Genomic DNA, 16,161 nt, shown 5'->3' with positions numbered 1-16,161 from the left:
CTGCAGCTACATAATACCTCAATGATCAGCTGAGATTAAAAAGAAATTAAACAGGGCTTCCCTGGTGGTTCAGTGGTCGAGAGTCCGCCTGCCGATGCAGGGGACGCGGGTTCGTGCCCCGGTCCGGGAAGGTCCCACGTGCCGCGGAGCAGCTGGGCCCGTGAGCCATGGCCGCTGAGCCTGCGTGTCCAGAGCCTGTGCTCCACAACGGGAGAGGCCACAGCAGTGAGAGCCCCGCGTACCGAAAAAAAAAAAAGAAAGAAAGAAAGAAATTAAACAAAAGCATGTAACAGTTTAATTGAATTTCAGTGCATTTAATTGGATTTAAATACATTTTGGTTTTGGAAGATAGGCTTTAACACTGGTCTTTAAGGCCTGTGTTGCTCTGAAAAGCTAAAATACCATATGTTAACACACACACACATATATATATATATATATATATATATATATATATATATATATGGAAGCTAAAAAAAATAATGGTACTGATGAACCTAGTGGCAGGGCAGGAATAAAGATGTAGACATAGAAAATGGACTTGAGGACAAGGAATGGGGGGTGTGTAGGACATGCCAAGCTGGGGCAAAGTGAGAGTAGCATAAACATATATACACTACCAAATGTAAAATAGGTAGTGGGAAGCAGCAGCATAGCACAGGGAGATCAGCTCGGTGCTTTGCTATGACCTAGAGGGGTGGGATAGGGAGGATGGGAGGGAGGCACAAGGAGGAGGGGATATGGGGATATGTGTATATGTATAGCTGATTCACTTTGTTGTACAGCAGAAACTAACACACCATTGTAAAGCAATTATACTCCAATAAAATCTGTTAAAAAGAAAAAGCTAAAATAGCATTGCAAGTAAATCAAGATTTTACTCTAAATTACATGAAATGAAAACATAAAAATCTTATTTTTGCCCATTTATTCTAAATTGTTTGCTTTCAAAAAAGATTTGTTTCCTTCCCATAGATGACTAAAGGGAGTAGATAGAGAAGCACCAACCAGTACTTGCACATAGTAGCAGAACAGACCTCTCATCAGGCTTTTAGCCACAGATCTGTAGTTGCTAATGAAGCATCTACTAGTCCTTTGCCAATTCACGCACATATAGATTCTTCATCCAAGCTTTCAAAGTCCATCATCATCCTTTAAAAATCACTTCTTTTATCTTCTCACTGGCAAGTTAACTGTCCAGCTAAGAAAAGCTTTAACTTGCCCTGAATTGAATTTTCATCTAAATATAATTCAACCAAATATTCTGAGGAAACTCCACTTTTCTATGTGATAATGCCTTTTTTTTTTTTTTTTTGTGGTATGCGGGCCTCTCACTGTTGTGGCCTCTCCCGTTGCGGAGCACAGGCTCTGGACACACAGGCTCAGCGGCCATGGCTCACGGGCCCAGCCGCTCCGCGGCATGTGGGATCTTCCTGGACCAGGGCACGAAGCCATGTCCCCTGCATCGGCAGGCGGACTCTCAACCACTGCGCCACCAGGGAAGCCCGACCTATTTTAATATTAATGAGAAACATGCTTCTTCCCTTCATTCATTCAACAATAGTTTTTGAGGGCCTACAATGTGGCAGACACTGTGGATACACAGCGACAACTCAAGTCATGGTCCCTATCCCAAAGATGCTTACAGCCTAGCAGGCGAAACAAGTATTAAAAACAATGCTGTAAACAGTCAATAAATTACAATTATAACATGTAAAACCAAGGAGAAACACAGGATGCAATAGCAAATTCCACTGCCATAGGATAAAGTCCCAACTCTTAGTATGGCAAGTACAGTCCTTAGTCGGACCTTAATTACTTGTATAGGTTTACCTTCTATGTGTTAGAACCATTCATACCAGTTTACTCACCACTGTGAAATCTGCCAAGCTCTCTCACCTCTTTGCCTTTGCTTATGCGGCAGAAGTTTTCCCAACATCTCCGCTTAACAAAGCCCTTCTCAACCATCAGGGGCCACAAACAGATACTGCCTCCATGAAAAGCCTTTATTACTGCTTTGAAAGCCAAGTTGGTTCTGTTCTCCACACTCCCATAAGTCTTCGCATGTACCTCTGTCTGTAACCCTTACTCTAGTTTTTCAGCAAATATTTCTTGAGCTCCTAATCTATCGCACGTTTGCCACTAGGTGCTGATTTCATGCTGCCATGTAGTGTCATCACATAGTTGAGTGCATATTACCTCTACCTCAAATTGTAAATTGTAAGCTCATTATTCATCTCAGTATCTCCTGTCAGTGCTTGGAACATAGTAGTTGTACAATAAATGTTCTATTGAACTGGATTTTCCTCATACAGATCATACTATGACAGTAAGATTTTTATAGAAATTACTTTCCATCTGAAAGATTTTACTTCCTTAGACGTATTTATACTCTGTTTTTAAAAAATGGTATCTGCTGACAGTGTACCTAATAATAAATCTTATTTAAAATTTCAACTGCATGAGAAACGGGATAGCATTTTTGAAAAATATCTAACCATTATAGTCAATTCTCTCTGAAGAAACACGTAGACACCTAATGGTTTTTTAGTTTATCACCTGCTGTCTAAATATACTTGATTTTCCCATGGTGTGCCTTATCAACTCTTTTTATAATATTTACCTAGTCATCATCTTTCTTTATTTTCTTCTGGAAGTGATTTAAGAATTTTTTTCTTAAGGTGATAGACCCCAGGTGAACACTTACATGCAGTCAAAATATCAATCATGTTAACTGCAAATAAATGCATAATCAATTAGATTGATCATTCACTTGTCCAAACTGATCTCAAAGCTGGCTTGAAAAGCTAGACTGATTATGCTACAGTTCAGTTATTTCAGTCACATAAATCACTTCTGAATTTCAAGTGCAGTTAGAAGGATTTTTTTTCTTTCATCTATTTCCTTCTCAAAAAATATTTTGACTATCTTACTTTCTGGAGTTGCACTTCAAGCATATTTTCTGCTTCACAGATTTGGATTTGTCCTTAAACCCAAGTGGGGAAGTGACCAAGCAGATTGGCGATTCTCTGCCTGTGTCATGCACAATATCTGCTAGTAGGAACGCAACTGTGGTATGGATGAAAGTAAGTAATATTCCTTGGTAATATTCCACTGTTTGAACTGATTCCTTTTTAGGCTTCTCTTATATATTTTTACAATATGTTTAAACACCCACACTCATACTCTGTTTCTCTCTATATAATACAAATCATACCACAATAAACTTTTAGAGGTACTCAGCATCACTATGGCATATACAATTGATGCTCTGAAACTTAGTTGGGGGCATTAATTTAATTATGTATATCTACTGAGTAATTATACACATACATGCACATGGATACAAACACATATACAGTTATATCCTTTAGGGATTAACAACTTTCAATGTGTTTTAATCCACAACATTATAAACAGTGTGTTTACAACAACCATGTGAAATATGTAGGAAAATGGTTATTTCCCCACATTATTCAAAAGAAGTTGAGGCAGGAGAAATCAGAGAGCCACAGGTGACAGAGTGGAGACTTGAGCTCAGGCCTTACCCAGCATAAATATTGCACTCTAGTCACATAACCTTCTGCCTTTCTGCTGAAACTGACCTTAAGTGTCTGAATGTGGGTTCCATGAATTAGTAGCTCCTTGAAGGCAGAGATCTCTTTTCACCCCTGGGCCATAGTAGAGCACCTGGAACATACTAGGAGCTTTGTCTGTATTTCCTGAGTACTTATATTCTTGTAATTGTCTGAAATGTAGGCCATTACCTAGGGACCCAAACATTGCTATTATCTTTTTACAGTGAGAAAGTAGAATTGGTAATTGGTGATTTGAGACAAGGTTATCACCAAAGGGCAAGGTTGTAACTATGTTGCCTCCACTGGAATCCTTGGCTAATGTATCTGAACACACAGTCCATTTATTACTAGAACATTGCATACAACAGGAGCACTTAACCAGTGATGTGTTGACAAAACACATACAAACCACTTAAAATAGGGGTTGGCAAGAATTATCTTTGTAAAAAAATTGTGGGAAATTTATTGCTAGAGTTTCTTGATGAAAATGTTAATTATTTTCTATTGCTTTCATAACTCTTTTCATGCCAGATCCTCTGTTACTTGTTATCTTACTCTTAAAGCTCAGTTTCTTATTTCACTTTCTTTTAAACACAACCTCATCACAACTTCTTATTTACTCAGATAGTTAAAATGAATATTTAACATGAAGTATTTGTAGTAGTTAATGGTCAAAGGGCTAGACAAGTTCTAGGCATATGAACACTCACAGTTTGTTTTACTATAGGACTGGAGAAACTTGGCTAAACCAGTTTCCACATCAGCTGCAGTCACTGCTGTTGATTAAATACCTCATGTCAGTAGTGCTGATCAATATTGCCTGGCCATTGGTTAGTTGATGGAAATGGAAAAAAATTCGTAGTGAACAAATACCACATAATCTTAAGATTGTGTTTAGTTGTCTTCTTAGGAGCATTTCAATTTCTGGTAAATAGCATTATTTTCTATATGTAAAATGATTTTCAAAATTAAATGTTGCATTTCCTTTGTTCATAGGAATTAGGATAGTAATCTGTTATTAAAAGTTTCTTTAAAAATCATTTTTGTCATAATTGCCATGGCTGTGTAATGGATCCCCTGTCTTGAAAAGTGTCTCCTATAAAATGACTTTCAGGTATTTGTATCCATCATTGATTATGTAGCACAAGTCTCCAATATCTGTCAATTCAAATTCATCTACATTTACTATAAGGAGTAGCTACTATCAACTGAGAATTCTCCTTAATGTAAACACATTATATTATGCATATAATTAAGTCCTCATAACAATTCAATATGGTAAGATTACTACCCCATTTTACAAATAAGGAAACCAAGTCTCAGAAGTTTATGAACTTGTTCCAAATTATAAATTCAGTAACTGGAAGAGTCTGAAGTAAAACTCTGATATGTCTAACTCTAAAAGTACAGAGGAAAAAGGAAATCTATTTTTGAAAGAATTTGAAGTTAAAAAAAGAAGCTTTCATTTTCATTAGACCCAGAAGTATAATTTGGGGCTTCATTATTATGTAATAAATACATGGAGAGTTATAACTGTGCCATGTGACATAACTAACTTTTTATTTAATCAGGATAACATCAGGCTTCGATCTAGCCCATCATTTTCTAGTCTCCATTATCAAGATGCTGGAAACTATGTTTGTGAGACTGCTCTGCAAGAGGTCGAAGGACTAAAGAAAAGAGAGTCATTGACTCTGATTGTAGAAGGTAATAAAATACGTGAGCACCAATTTAAATTTTTCTTTGAGAATTTAATATCTCTTTCTTTTATGATCTCAGTTCAACATCTTATTTTAAGTGTAATGACATTTTAGGAAAACCTCAAATCAAAATGACAAAGAAAACTGATCCCAGTGGACTGTCTAAAACAATAATCTGCCATGTGGAAGGTTTTCCAAAGCCAGCTATACAGTGGACAATTACTGGCAGCGGAAGCGTCATAAACCAAGCAAGTATTTGTCTTCTTGTTCTGTGCTGAACTTGGTCCAATGTGGGGTTTTATTTAGGTACCTAAACTGTAGGCTAGCTTGTTATCAACATGAAATTTGCAGTATGTTTTCAGAAGAAGCTTTTGCTAACTTCTTAATTTTCTCAAAGGAAGACCATCACTCAAAGAGAATTTTAAAATCATAGGGCCATGGAGAATGGAAGAATCATTTTGTTGTGGTCAATATCTGTTTTTAAAAGGAAATAAATTAAGTGTTGTTCCATGATCATTAATTCCTGAAACTTGGGTGATTAAAGCACTAAGGTATATGCTTTCCTGCATCATGAACTTCCACATCTGAGTATAAGTGGCCTCACTTATACTTTGCTTACGTATGCACATTAAGGGTTATTTCTTCTTGAAACTGGGCCCTGGGTTGTGGTGAAGAACATAGTATACTGTGAACATATGGTCTGATTTGTGTGTGCCAGGTCCAGAGTAAGGCTAGCTAAATATATAGTGTCTAGGTTGGTTCCTGCTGAACAAAAATATTCATAAAGTATTCATAAAATAAACAGTAATATTTGTACCTTTGTCACACCATTTTAGTTTGTAGTAGTAAAGGGCTAAGAACTTATGAACACTACCATTAATTTTCTTTGACACACACACACACACACACACACACACACACACACACACACACACACAAAGATGAGAATATGGTCTGTCACTAACAGTTCAGAGCTATGATTCCATTAAGTTGCCAGTCAGCTTGAGTTACTGACATACTTGTTAATTCCATTTTCTCTAAGACTGTCTTCGTGTCCGTCTTCTCAGTGCAGCCACCTAAAGACTCTTTAGGAATACCCAGATGTGCCATTTTGATTGTTTGAATCTTCTGTACTGCCTTCTTCCCAGCTTCAGACCCAGTTGAAATCTGAGAAGGCGTGCATAAACCAGAGTTTCAATATAAAGTTAAAATGTCCATTCTTTCTCTGCCTAGGGAAGTTGGGCTGCTGGTCCAGCTTATGCAATGTAGTTTTGCAGAGCAAGGTGAATTTTGGCTCTTTCACCTATGGGTGATGGATATAAATTTGCATAACTCAAGTATGGAAGGTCCCCAAAGGAGTGGACACAAGCAAATGCCTCCTGATTTGGTTAACTGTGATGCGGGCACACAAGCAAGAGAACATGCCTGAGGAGGACAAAAAGGCTCTTGATTTCAGAAAAAAGACCTGAATTGCTGACAATGTAGACATCTATTTTTTGGCATAAAAAATGACTGTTTCTCCTCTATTCTTTTTGCTCTCTAGTTCAATTTAGTCATAATTACAACAAAAATAACTTTTGGTACTGGGTAATGCAAACAAAGAAAATAGAAAAATAAGCATCTGGTGAATATTTGATGAATAAAAAGATACAACGATTTAAAAGGCCATCCTAGAAATAAGTAAATGTATTGTAGAGATAAACATAATAAAAACAAAGAAACATAATAAAAACAAAGACTCAGTGAGAAAGTTATGTGAAAAATACTAGTGGGGGGTTTCCCTGGTGGCGCAGTGGTTGAGAGTCCGCCTGCCGATGCAGGGGACACGGGTTCGTGCCCCGGTCTGGGAAGATCCCACATGCCGCGGAGCGGCTGGGCCCGTGAGCCATGGCCACTGAGCCTGCGTGTCCGGAGCCTGTGCTCCGCAACAGGAGAGACCACAACAGTGAGAAGCCCGCGTACCGCAAAAAAAAAAAAAAAAAAAAAAATACTAGTGGGAAGTGGAGAAAAAGCAGGTGAACTTACTATGAGGATAAAATAATAATGCCATTCTTCATTGTCAAGGAGAAGGACTGATTCTGGGCCACTAGGTGATACATTATTTTTCTTGTCCTAGGTTTGTGCTGATCCATCCATAATTTTTTATTTGTTCCCTCCTCAGTCACATGGTGAATCTATTATTTTACAACTACTGTTACTTGTGCCCCACCCCTACCCCAGGGGCTCCAAGATGTGTCTAATCATGAGGCTCTCTCCTGTCCTCAAGGCCTTTAAGATGTAGTTGCGGAGAAAGCACATAGAGAACAATACAGGATGTGGTGTGTATAATATGTCTCAGAAAAGAATACAAGTACATGCTTGCTTTAGTGAAGTTGGACTTAGGAGTCATGTCCTGGGAAAGAGATTAAAGTGAATTTTCTCTTATGTTTGAAGGAATTAAATGGCAGTGATGATCCTCATTAATACCTCACAAAAAGCGAATGAACTTACCAGTCACTGAAAAAAGTAACCTATCCTCTGTATTTAACTCAAGAAAATTGAGGGAAAAATAGTCTTTTTTTTTTCCCATGAGAAAATCATACATACATATGCACTTAGATATCATGGCTTAAGATAAAGGGATTCACCCCTGTAGTGAAGAACAATGACATAGGTTACAAATAGAATTAAATTCATGTTTATTAGGAGAAAATTGGTGATGAGTTAATCTCTAACTAATTATTTTGAGACAGGTACTATCATGTCAAAATATTGACTAACCTGAGCATCTATTGAAAAAGAAGAGTTTAATTGATTTAATTATTAGAATTAATAATAGAAGCATAAACAGAAATCCAGGTATGGATTTGCTACTCTTTGTCCTCCATGCTGTGGTTATAAACCTGAACTGGTCTCATCTATGACCTTACATGTACCCTTGAACGCCAGATAACACGACAGAACACCACACCTATCCCATTTCATTCAATATTACTCTTTCCCATGTTTTAAATTCATTTTCATTTCTAAATCCATTTTCCTTTACTTTTTCCAGACAGAGGAATCTCCTTATATCAATGGCAGGTATTATAGTAAAATTATCATTTCCCCTGAAGAGAATGTTACATTAACTTGCACAGCAGAAAACCAGCTGGAGAGAACAGTAAACTCCTTGAATGTCTCTGCTAGTGAGTATTTCATTTCTGGCATTAAAAATGTAAGAAAATTTGAAGTTATTCTTCATTAGTTTAAAATCTTCAATTCCATCTTCCTGTGCTGCATTATGGTAAGTTTTATTTATTTATTTTGCATTTGGTATCATCATCATAAGGTTCTTCTTTTTTTTTTCCTGGTGTCCATTCTTATACAATCCTTGTCTTGACAGTTAAATCATTTCATGTTTTATGGGTCAGAGACTTTATCTTGTACAGGAATATTTCCAGGATCAACAGAGGATAAAGACTAAGTTGCTCTTACTTAATCCATGTTTTGTGTTCAGAGTACAGATAATTCAAAGATTATCTGAAAACATTTCTGTAACAATTTTAATTTTGGTAAATTTTTAATTCCCCTTTATCTATTATTTTGCATTTCAATTCTTTGTAGTATGTATCCTATTCTTATTTTGCACAGGGATGCCACATGCTTAAAGTCATTCAGCAAGTTGGTAGTAAAACTGATATCAGAATGCCGGAAATCTAGTTTCAAAAATTGATGCTTTTGAATATCATATTTGAATCATAGGTTACAAAATCAAACAAATGAGATTATCTCAGAGAAAGTGAAAAAAATCTGTCAATGCTGAAATCAATGTAATGGAAACATACCAGTAGCAGCTTCTTTACTTAATTTGAAATGATCTCTCATCTTCAATTCTGTAATTCTTTTTTTTTTGCCATGTCAGTTCTTAAATCAGGGCTGGCTTAGAATGAGGCTCAGTTCTGGACAAGATGCTAACTGACCCTCCAAACCTTCATTCTTCAGTCAGTTGGAATCCTGTATGTGACATCAGCAGGATAGAGATATACTGGCTAGGAATTAGCTGGAGCTAGGAGAAAATAATTATCTAAAGATAATGGTCCTTAACAGAATATGACTGGAATTTAAAAGCCTTTTGGATTGACAGGAGAAAAGAACCAAATGAACTTAACTCTAAAATAGGAGCACTGACTTCTCTGAATTCAATTCAGTGAGTATTGACTTGTCCTACCTAAAAAGAGAACTTATCCTTTCTTCCTGAACACAAGTCTCTCTTTTTATTCTAACCCATCGAATAGTGGTTTTCTAGACCTTGCAGTGGTTTGATCAACATCTAATACCGTCATTTTCAAATTCAGTGAGCACCTTGAGAAATTCCAATATAGTATGTATGAGGAGGGGTCTAGGAATCTGCATTTTAACACACATCACTGGAAGTTCTGATGGAAGCCCATGTGCATAGAAGAATATTTATTTAGTCTAATATTAGATGATAATCCACCACAGTGACAATCCTTAACATGGGCCAGGAGCACGGCACTATCAGAGTCATTTGGAGGGCTTTTACAAGCACCACATATATTGCCCCGTCACCTCTGAGACGTCCCCAGTTTTAACCTCCACCCCTACCACTTTGAGAATGTCTCTAGTGGCAAATTCATGACGCTAAAGGATGAAAATGAATTCTCCTCCATTGAGGCCAGAAAATTGGAAAAACGTTGAGAAACACTACATTGAAGGTTTCATACACTGCAACTTGTTTCTCTTAAAAAAGAAGTCCTATTAAAAGGTGGTAGATAGTGGGGAAATTAATATGGATGTCAAATCAATACTATAGCTTGTCAGTTGTGAAGTTATCTATGGTAGATTAATACCTTTGCAGTTTTAACTACTCTCCTTTCTTTAAAACAAGATGAATTTCTTTGTAGGGAAGTTCACACTCTATTAAATGTAAATTTTTTTCTACCCTTAGCTGTAGAATAGATATTTTATCTTTGAGTATTTTTACATCATACTATAATGGTAAAGGTGACTTTCATATATCAACAAATTTTGTTTTTAATTTCATATTAACATTTTTCATTTCAGTAAGTATTCCAGAACACGATGAGGCAGACGAGATAAGTGGTAGGTACTATGCTGCCGACTCTTCTTCCTTGACTGTCCGCTCAAGATTTATGAAGTGTCATTGTATAAGTAATTTTCTTAGCTGTCACAGTTTTGACTTGAATTAAAATAGCAAATGAGACAAGAGAGTAAGAATGCTAAAATTTTAATCCTTTAAAAGTACAAGTTTGCATGTTACTCTTAGTAGTGAGCCTCAGTCATTTTTAATAAGAAATTATAAATAGATTGACTTATTTTCACAAATGCTTGGCACTGTCTGTAATTGCATGGGCTTTTCTTTTTTGTTGTAGATGAAAACAAAGAAAAGGTGAATGACCAGGCAAAACTAATTGTGGGAATCGTTGTTGGTCTCCTCCTCGCTGCCCTAGTTGCTGGTGTCGTCTATTGGCTGTACATGAAGAAATCAAAGTAAGTTGTAGAAAAAAGATCTTCATTGTTCATTGACTTTCACTGGGAGAAAATACAGTGTGTTCATTATGCTCATTTCAGCCGGGCATGTAATTTCTATAATAGGAAAGACATATCCCCCAAATCAGGCTGATCATGTTTTGTCTTCATTTCACTGTGACTATAGTACCAAGACTGGGGACATGGCTTGGAGTGATTTCACCTGTGTCCCCTTATTTTTCTCAGTCAGTAGTCTGAATTCAATTATTTGATGTTTTTTCAATGCTTAGGTAGATTTTTAAAAGGCACGTAGTGCCTAAAAGTCAGCCATTCTAAACAGTTTGGCTGAGGTTGCTGGAGATTAAGTAAAAGCGGTTAGTACATCCTGCAGGGACAGCCGGCTGTCTTTGTAGTGACAGGTCTGGCCAGCAGTGCAAGTGTTGGTGAGGTAGAGCCATCTTGTCACTACTTCTCTATTCTAGTTAGGTCACTTTGTTCCATAGAAGAATCTAATTCAGGGAAAATGTCATCATTATGTTGTCTTGAGTTTTAAAACAATGATTAGACAAAGTACCAAGATTACTTTAAAAATGATTTAGATGGGCTTCCCTGGTGGCGCAGTGGTTGAGAGTCCGCCTGCCGATGCAGGGGACGCGGGGTCGTGCCCTGGTCCGGGAGGATCCCGCGTGCCGCGGAGCGGCTGGGCCCGTGAGCCGTGGCCGCTGGGCCTGCGCGTCCGGAGCATGTGCTCCGCAACGGGAGAGGCCGCGGCGGTGAGAGGCCCGCATACCGCAAAAAAAAAAAAAAAAAGATTTAGATGATGTTTACAAATTATTAGAGTCATGAAATAATACATATGGTATCAACCTCACAAATCATCTAACAGTGGTTTATAATGAAAATCCAGTTGACCAATGAAGATTCTTAACATACACACATGCCTAGTACTCCTCATTGCCCCAGCTCTGACCCTAGGTTCAGATGCAGCGGGTCAGAGATGCAATTCTAGCATTGTATTTTTTAAAAGTTCCATTGGTGATTATGTGGTATACCCCTGGTTTCAAACATGGGTTTCAAACTCCTGTATCTAATAAATGAGGAAATTGAATTTTGCAAGGGGATACGTATAGCTAGTGGCAACTTTAGACTTTATTTTATATTTTCTTTATGTCTTGATATAACCCCTTTCAACAACTCAGGTAAGTTAACTTAAAAGAAAATCAAAAGAAAAAACAGACTCAATCAGGTCCATGATCTCACCCTGTAAAGATACAAATGTCAGTGAAGTAATATTTGAATGGAGCTGCCATCAAAGGGAGGCAGTGGCTCAGAATTTTTAATGTCACATAATGTGAGCATGTACTGAGTTCTATTTCATTCTCACAATCCATCTCTGAAGTAGGTACTCTTATTATACATATTTTACATTGGAAAAAACTAAGGCAAAGAATGGTTAAATGACTTGCTTGAGATTACACAGTTGTAAGGGACAGAATTATATTTGATTTAAGGCAGTGATGTTTTAGAATCTTTGTGCTTAGTTACTAGTTCTTATTTTCTCTCGTTATGCCTTACTTTTTCTCTTTTTCAGTAACATAAGGCAGAAACACATTGCTGTTGTGTGTTGTAGTTGATATACATGTCTACTCACACTAGGGCACAGTCAGTTCTAATCTTGGCACTTCAGTCCTCAATCTTGAACAGTCTGCACTATCACTTGATAACAAATGGGGATTTTTTCTCAGTGAAAATTTTACCTACAAACACTTCATGTTGCTTTGTGCCCATGATTTCCATGGAAAATGTAGAAGATTGCCTGTACTATGTAAAAGAAAGGAAGTGCAAACAGTTGCCCAGAGGTGGTATCTATCTTATAGAAGTTCTCCTTCTGTGTGTGTGTTTACTGACTATCAAAATCTTATCCTACCTTTATAATCCACAGTGAGGTGCTCACAAATCTAACAGCTTGGCCTCTAGGGTATTTTGGTTTTATTTATCTCGGGTTTCTGATGCACTCCAAAGTAATTTTATTTCTTAAAAGAATGAAAATAAAATATCTCTGTATCCTGGAATTGAGCTGAAAAATAAACAGCAGTCCTCTACATTATGTTCAAATGAATGTTAAATTCTTGGAGCTCCCCCAGCGTCCTTGATCATCCTATTCTGATTGCCAATGTCTCATCATACCCTGTTTGTCCTTCTATGAATAGAAAAAAATTGTGTGTGTGTGTGTGGTTTTTTGTTTTTTTAGTTATGTCATTTGTAATTACCACACGGTAACCCAAAATTAAAATCATGGGTAAAAAAATGCTGGACATTTAGCTTCATAGTGTCTTTAGGTTAAGGGTTAAGACTTCATGCATTTCCTTTAAAGTACTTCATTAAATTAAGTGCTTATTTTACCATCTGACATGAACATTTGTCTAAATAACTGTTATTTAATTGAAAAGTGCACCAACTTTTCTAGTGTCAGTATTATTGGTAATCAAAATAATAAATTGCAGTTCTTACCCCAAGCATCAAAGTGTTTTTCTTAAGAATTTGCAGAACTTTTAAGATTTGCTAAGTGCTTCACATTCCTAACTAGTTATTCTTTCTACTGCCCTCTGAGATAAGCAAGCATTTTTGCTATATGAGTTATTGTTAACACCTGTGTCCAGAGTAAGTGCAGATTCATAATAAGAGCTTTCAGGTTAAGAATTGCTAAGTCTATTTTTGGGTCTACTATACTCTCTTTTTTTTCTTCTAGATAACTTCACCTTTACAAATCAATATGAGAGATTCATTTCTGTCTTAGCTTAATTCATCACCATTTTACGTGGATGTGAGAGATTTTTAATAAAGATATGGTCCATACTTTTTCCGCAGATACCTAAAGAAATATACCCTTGTGTTTACCATCCTGCAAAATAATACCATCAACAATCTTAGTGAGTCACCCATTATTGCAAACAACTTAGAGCCACAATTATGTTAGTTCTTGGCACTGACAATTTAAAAAGTCAGTGGAGAGAGAAAAGAGGGAAACAATCTTTTATGCCCAAGTAGAATTTAAGAATACATTTGTTAACATACCTAGTGGCTACTCAAATAACATGCACTCCCCATTCCATTAATATGAGATACATATTTTTATATTTTAAATATGGAAAGGATATGCTTAGCAGTTGTGCTTGACACTATGATATGGTATATTCATTGCAGAATAAGGGCTCATGATTCCTCTGCTGTTTTGATTCATATAACTTCTCACTGGAATTTTTTTTTTTAATTTGAGATATTTTGATAGTGAGAATGGATGACTCGAATCATTTCCTGTGTATGTAGGGTATTAACTGACAGTTCCAGGCAAAAGGTATTAATTGACTAAACCCAGTTCGTATCTAGTTGTTTAACAGATAGGAAACATTAAAGACCTAGAGATAATTCAATGACTTTTTAAATTATTTACTCCCTTTCTCTCCATCCTGTTCTCTGAACATTGTTTTTCTATCTGCAGGAAGTTGAATGTTACTATTTGAGTTTGAAATTCTCTCCTGCATATCTTATATTACAAGAACTAATGAAAAATTAAAAGAGTCAACGATAAAGGGAAAATGTAAGGTAGCATGATGTAGCCACAAACTTATTCAGAACTGTATTAAAACCATAATTTCCAGCTTGGTTGCATTTAAGAGACCCTTGACCACCATATTTCTTATCAGTAAACTGGAAGTAAGCATTAACCAGACATTTGTAATCTCAAAATACACATTGTGTGAATACTGGAAGTTTACCAAGAGATTTATCTTTTGCAACTGTGGAACTCGTGACTATTTTCATGAAGTTTTTGTACAATATGTAGGCAATATGGAAGTCTAAAAATCACAAATATCCTTTGTCAATTTTGCCTTTTATAATGCTTTACTATTCTACTACTGTCTTAGGGGAAAAAAAGACAGTCCTAAATTGGCAAAAGACTAAAGAAGACTGCCTATAACCCCCAAACTTCAAGAAATACTGTTAAATTAAGGACTTCTAAAACCCTTCTTATTAGTATCTCTTAATATATGGAACAGGATCTTGCAAGAAAGTTCATTTTAACTGAATTCTATTTCCAACCAATACTCTGTCTAAAATCAAATATATGTTCCCATGAGGGAACTTTTTCAGACTCCCTGCTGAAGGACCATTTATAGCACATTTTGAGTGACTTTCCTCATTTATTACTATGTAAGCATCTTCTTCTCTTTTTGTACTTTTACTCAAATCCTCAAATTTTAATGAGGTAAATTTAATAAGGTAACCATATTTCATAGTATCTAGGGCTCAGTGAGTGTAATCTGCCTAAGATAACACATGCAATATCTTATTCCATATCCCATATAAACTTTAAAATATATGTTGCTGCCTCACCAGGACTTCTTTGGAATTAAAACTTCATCTCTGACTTTGATTGCCTGCTGGCATTTAATATAGTGCTAAGGGTGGAAGGGTGTGCTCTCAAGTGCAGGGCTGATGTGGCCTCTCACCTTGTATTAGATGTCAAGCTAATCCAAGTTTTCGTTTCTTTTTCCTTCCCTACCCATAGCCTGGCAGGCAGCCAAAAGAAGGAAGAAAAGAAAATGCCCCATTATTCTATCAAAGCATAAATAACAGGGGAGACTAGAGGGGAAATAAGATAATGTGGAAATGCTGGAGTCCCACTTTAGTCAATCACAAGGTCATTGGCCACTCAAAGGGCAGAACCATTCATGGCCCTGCCCTCTCCTACTACATGTGAACTGAAACATTTCCAGAGGAAAGAGATAGCATCAAAACATAATGTTTTCAATTTTTATCTCTTCTAGCTGTCTGTGTGTATGCATTTCACTTTATTTTTTTTTAATTTCATGTGTTTGGTTTAATTATTGTTTCAAAGGTGAAGGGAAATCCTGTTCCTCAAGCATCTGCCTCTTCCCAGGCTGTGTTAGCACATTACCCACCTAAAGGAAACACTTTGAACGATGATGCTGAATACATGCCAGTGGCATCCTGCTTTCATGCATATTCAGTACTGTTACATTTATTTTGATCTACTGATATTTTACATAATGGTGGTTCCCATATTTACTATTGCCCAAGTGAAAGCCATTTTCTGTTTTTCACTGAGGACATTAGGAAATCTATTTTAATGGAGAGTTTCTTTGGAGAATCTTAGAAATGCTAAGGATGTCAAATTGAAACTTGTAATAAGTCCAACTATTTATTCTTCTTTGTTTCCTTCTTCAAACCCAGAAATTGCTGACAACTGTCTTTCTAAGATGCAGTGGTTAGAGCCCTCCTCTCCTCCTCTAGCTCTTTATTAAGCTTGGCCCAAGAGGAAACTTACTTTGCTGAGAGCTTTGATCAGGGAAGAAAGAAAAATAACTATTCTCATGGTTATGACCCTA

At 36.6% G+C, this 16,161-nt stretch overlaps 1 protein-coding gene across 2 annotated transcripts in view; it reads left to right on the top strand.

Moving 5' to 3' along the window:
- ALCAM (activated leukocyte cell adhesion molecule) overlaps positions 1–16,161 on the top strand; it is a 208,914-nt gene that overhangs the window by 169,670 nt on the left and 23,083 nt on the right. Inside the window, exons 9-14 of one of the 2 annotated variants that reach the window (XM_059064317.2) lie at positions 2,974–3,086; positions 5,150–5,285; positions 5,393–5,526; positions 8,313–8,445; positions 10,325–10,363; positions 10,654–10,771. In XM_059064317.2, the coding sequence (XP_058920300.1) occupies positions 2,974–3,086; positions 5,150–5,285; positions 5,393–5,526; positions 8,313–8,445; positions 10,325–10,363; positions 10,654–10,771 (673 nt within the window). The remainder of the gene's footprint in view (positions 1–2,973; positions 3,087–5,149; positions 5,286–5,392; positions 5,527–8,312; positions 8,446–10,324; positions 10,364–10,653; positions 10,772–16,161) is intronic. The other variant, XM_059064318.2, reaches the window with a different exon arrangement.

Source organism: Kogia breviceps, chromosome 5 (assembly GCF_026419965.1).
Source record: "Kogia breviceps isolate mKogBre1 chromosome 5, mKogBre1 haplotype 1, whole genome shotgun sequence".
Taxonomy (NCBI): domain Eukaryota; kingdom Metazoa; phylum Chordata; class Mammalia; order Artiodactyla; family Physeteridae; genus Kogia; species Kogia breviceps.
Note: the sequence above shows the minus strand (reverse complement) of the source record. Positions and strands in the feature narration are given on the sequence as shown.